Source organism: Tupaia chinensis, unplaced genomic scaffold (assembly GCF_000334495.1).
Source record: "Tupaia chinensis unplaced genomic scaffold, TupChi_1.0 Scaffold000273_1, whole genome shotgun sequence".
Lineage (NCBI taxonomy): Eukaryota > Metazoa > Chordata > Mammalia > Scandentia > Tupaiidae > Tupaia > Tupaia belangeri.
In genome coordinates this window covers 681,199-685,505 of record NW_006159755.1, presented here as the reverse complement: position 1 = coordinate 685,505, position 4,307 = coordinate 681,199, and the positions used below count along the sequence as shown (strand labels likewise).

General features: G+C 50.4%; 1 protein-coding gene across 1 annotated transcript in view; it reads right to left on the bottom strand.

Moving 5' to 3' along the window:
• The window catches only part of COX8A (cytochrome c oxidase subunit 8A), a 5,669-nt gene extending 2,424 nt beyond the window's left edge, over window positions 1–3,245 (bottom strand). Inside the window, exon 1 of the mRNA XM_006149811.3 lies at window positions 3,056–3,245. Within this exon, the coding sequence (XP_006149873.1) occupies window positions 3,056–3,169 (114 nt within the window). The 5' untranslated portion in view covers window positions 3,170–3,245. The remainder of the gene's footprint in view (window positions 1–3,055) is intronic.
• Window positions 3,246–4,307: the final 1,062 nt, after the last annotated feature.

Here is a 4,307-nt window from a genome sequence, read left to right as displayed (position 1 = left end):
CGAGAACGGAGAAGGGATTGCGGCGTGGCCATCCCCCCTGGGGGTGATTTCTCGCTTTCTGTCTCTGTCTGGCGAGTGCACGCGCCCTATAGCAAAAAAAAAAAACCTCTCCAAAAAAAAGGAGGGAGACTCAAGGGCAGACGGAGGAACATCCCTATATTAAAGAAAACCAGGCGTCCTGGACCCAGTGGCTTAAAACACTTGCTGGGTGCATGTGCATGCATGCCCAAGATCCCGAGAGGAGAATGGAGGAGAAGGAATTGCAGCATGGCCATCCCCCGTGGAGGGTGATTTCTTGCTTTCTGTCTCTCTGTGTCTCTCTGTCTTTCTGGTGAGCACATGTGCCCTATAGCAAAAAATCGTTGAACTCCCACGTAGTTGGCCATGGTTAGAGTCTCGGACCCAGTGGCTTAAAACATGCCAGGTACCTGTGCGTGTGTGCCCAAGATCGCAAGAGGAGAATGTAGGAGAAGGGTTTGCAGCATGGACATCCTCCTCTGGGGGGTGATTTCTCGCTTTCTGTCTCTATGTCTCTCTCTGTCTGTCTGGCGAGTGCACGCACCCTATAGCGAAAACCTCTCCAACAACAACAAAAAAAATAAAAAGAAAAAAAAAAAGACAACCAGGCTCCAGGAAGGGGACATAGCAGATCTAATGCCTTGAGGTTAGGAGTTGGTTATGGGGATGGAGAGGAGTGAGGGGAAGGAGGGGCAGCCTAAATGAGGATCCAGAGAGATTCACCACCAAATGATAGTGAAGGGGTAGGAACAAGAATTTAAACCTGGCCTGCTGAGAACAAGGAACCTTGCATATACTGATAGCTCTAAAACTGGACCTCTCCTTCTTTGCCTTAAATATCCCTCCCATCAGGTGGGGGAACCAGCCGGAGGCTTGTTGGTCAAGGTAATTGAGTCCCACATGGCTGTGTGGTTCGAGTCCAGACCTGCAGCTTGAAAAAAAAAAAAAAAAAAAAAACTCTGGGTGCATGCATGCCCAGAATCCCAAGAGGAGAATGGAAAAGGGATTGCAGCATGGCCATCCCTCCTAGGTGGGTGCTTTCTCATTCTCCCCCGCCCCTTCATAAATGCACACCCCCACATAAAAATAATAATCCCCCTCAGGAGGGTCAGGTGGTGGCAGTGACTGGCACCTGAACTCACATGGGAAAGATCCTGGATTCCCGACCCCATGATCTGGTTTGGCTGAGCCTGGGATGGATAGATTATAGAATGAGGACTCTGTTGGGAGTGCCTGTCTCTCTCTCCCTCTCATGTTAGAAACAAATAAATTAACAGGGTGGGGGGAGGTGAGCAGATGGTGTAATGGTAACGCTGCTGGACTCCCACATGGCCCTCTGCGGTTCAAGTCCCGTACCCAGCGACTTAAACTCATGTGGGGTCCATGAGCATGCGTGTTCAAAATCCTGAGAAGGGAATAGAGAAGGGGTTGTGAAATGGCCACCCTCTCCTCAGGGATAATTTCTTGCTTCGTGTCTCTCTGGAGTGCATACACCACCTATAGCAAAAAATATCTCTCTTAAAATAATAAAAAACAAGGGGACCAGGGACCAGCAGGTGGCGTGGTGGTTAAGACGTGGGACACTCCTACATGGCTGACGATGGTTCAAGTCCCAGACCTGGTGGCTTGCTTTCTCGCTTTGTCTCTCTCGCCCCCCTCTTCCCTCTGTCTCTCTGGTCAAATTAAGAATGAGTGAATGAATAAATAAAATTAAATAAAAATAAAGTCTTAAAAACAAACAAACAAAAAACAAAGGGACCAGCAGTTGGTGTAATAGCTATGTCGCTGGACTCCCATGCAGTCAACTACAGTTTACAGTCCCGGACCTGTTGGCTTAAACTCCCGCCGGGCACGTGTGCATGCGTGTCCAAGATCCTGAGAGGAGAATGGAGGAGAAGGGATTGTGGCGTGGCCGTCCCCCTGGGTGTGTGATTTCTCGCTTCCTGTCTCTGTTTCTCTCTGTCTTTCTGGGGAGCGCACGTGCCCTATAGCAAAAACCTCTCAAAAATAAAACTAAAACAAAACAAAAAACTATCCCTTCCCACTGTTATCCAGGACTATTATTCAACCTTTGAGGCTAGGGATAAAGACTTTTTTTTTTCTTTTTATAGCCACTACCATGTTCCAGATCACAGTTAACAACACAAAACGACCTGGCACCCGCCTTACATTCAAATTCACTCTTCGCCACTGAAGGTGTGACTTGTTTTGTTTTTATTTTTCCAAATTGCTGGGTCTGGGACTCAAAACTGTAGATGGCCATGTGAAAGCCAGTCACTTTAACCACCATGTCACTGACTGCCCTGAAGGTGTGACTTTGACAAGTCACCATAAGCTACTGGCAAATTTCAGTTTCCTCTTTTACAAAATGGAAACAACCACCCACCCTGTCTTTGCAGGGTCCTTGGGCAGACAGAAGGCACGGCGATTTTAATTCAGTGCCAGGTACAACAGCAGCACTAGCCAAGCCTGGGGGTGGCAATTAGCACTAGGATTTCCCGCTGTTCCCGGGCTCTGCTCCTAACTCAGGCCCCCTGACCTGGGCTGCCAGACTTGCACTCAGGGCCGAGTGCTGCCACTAAGAAAAGCTCCAAATACGTGAGAACTGTTAAAAGCCCCAAACGCTTCCACACTTAAGCAAGTGCGAAGACCCGAGCCCCCTGCTCCTTCCCCAATAATAATAATAAACAGCGGTGATCATCACAATCGTGGTCGTCAGGCGCCCTCAATGAACCGATGAGTAAACAGGTTCAAAGAGGGCTCAGGACGCTTGCTCGAGACTGCAGAGCGAGAAAGCCCGGGGCTGGGGCTCTCCGGGTCTGACCTGGGACCCTGGGGCTTTGAGCAGACCTGATGCTGAGCGGGCACTGCAGCCCAGCACTGTCCCCTCCTCGTCGGCGCCCTATCCAGCACTGCAGTTCCCCGCCACGCTGAGGGCCGCCCAACATCCAGCGCGCACACCCATCGGCCCCGCACCCCCAGAGGACCCCGGCCCGGAACACGCCGCCTCCCGTGCCCTGCCTAGCCGGTTCCTCACCATGGTCCCGAGCTGTTCCTTTGGCGCCCTGGAATGGATCTGAACGCGCGGCACCGGGAGCCGCCGGGCCGGGCCTGTCAGGCCCCTCAGGAGCAGCGGCGTGAGGATGGACATGACCGCACCGAGCAAACCCCAACCTGCTGCCCGCGGAGCCCAAGGTCAGGAAGTCAAAATGGCTGAGTGGGCCGGAAGTTCCGGGGCTGAGAGGCCGGACAACAGCGGCCCGGAAGTCCCTCGGAAATGACGCAGGGACACGCCTTCAGCCCGCCTACAGTTTTTGGCGCGTATCTCGAGACAGCCAATCGACACCGACCTCCCGCCGAGGGGCGGAGCATGGAGGGCGTTTCTTTGGTTGTTTCCCGCCTATCTTCGTGAGTGACATCAAAGCCCACCCCATCATGACAGCGAGCCAAGACCGCAGCCTTCACGCCTCGGTCCATTCACTAATACTCTCAACACTTCTCAGAAATCTCCTTTACATTTTTGTCTTTGTTTTGTTTTGTTTTTAAATTTTTTTTAATAATTACTTTATTTAACTTTATTTATTTATTTTAACTTGACCAGAGAAGAACAGAAAGAAAGAAAATGAGAAAGCAAGCTGCCAGGTCCGGGGCTCCAACAGTGGCCAACCATGAGGAAGTCCAGCGCCCTTCACCACCATGCCACCTGCCGGCCCCCATTCATTTTTTTTAATAATTATTTTATTTAACTTTATTTATTTATTTTTAATTTGACCAGAGAGGGACAGAGAGAGCTGCCAGTCGGCCACGTGGGAGTCCAGCGCCTTTAATCACCACGCCACCTGCCATCCCGCATTATTGCTTTTTAAGTTAGCTTATTTTTCTCCATGGGAGAAGAGGACAAGAGAGAGAGTGTGATCAACTTCAGCCCCAGCCAACCAGGATCAGGGGCATGCATGTGACCACCCTGTGTGCCCAGACCTAGGAGGAGACTCAGTGACCCTGTTGGGGGTCCCAGCATCGCTAAGCTTTGCTTTATTGCTGTGCCATTGTAGCCGGTCAAAGGCCTTCATCATTTCTGGCCTAAATTGCTGACTTATAACTAAACTGCCTTATAACTAAACTCCATTCATTCACTATTACTCTCTCTAGTGTACATGCAGAGGCAGTCAACTTCCTTCCCTCCCTCTTTCATTCCTTCTCTCTTCCCTTTCTTCTATCTTTCTTGTTTCTCAATCTTCCCTCCCTTTCTTTTTCTTTTTCTTCTTTTTAGAGATTTCTTCTACAGGGCA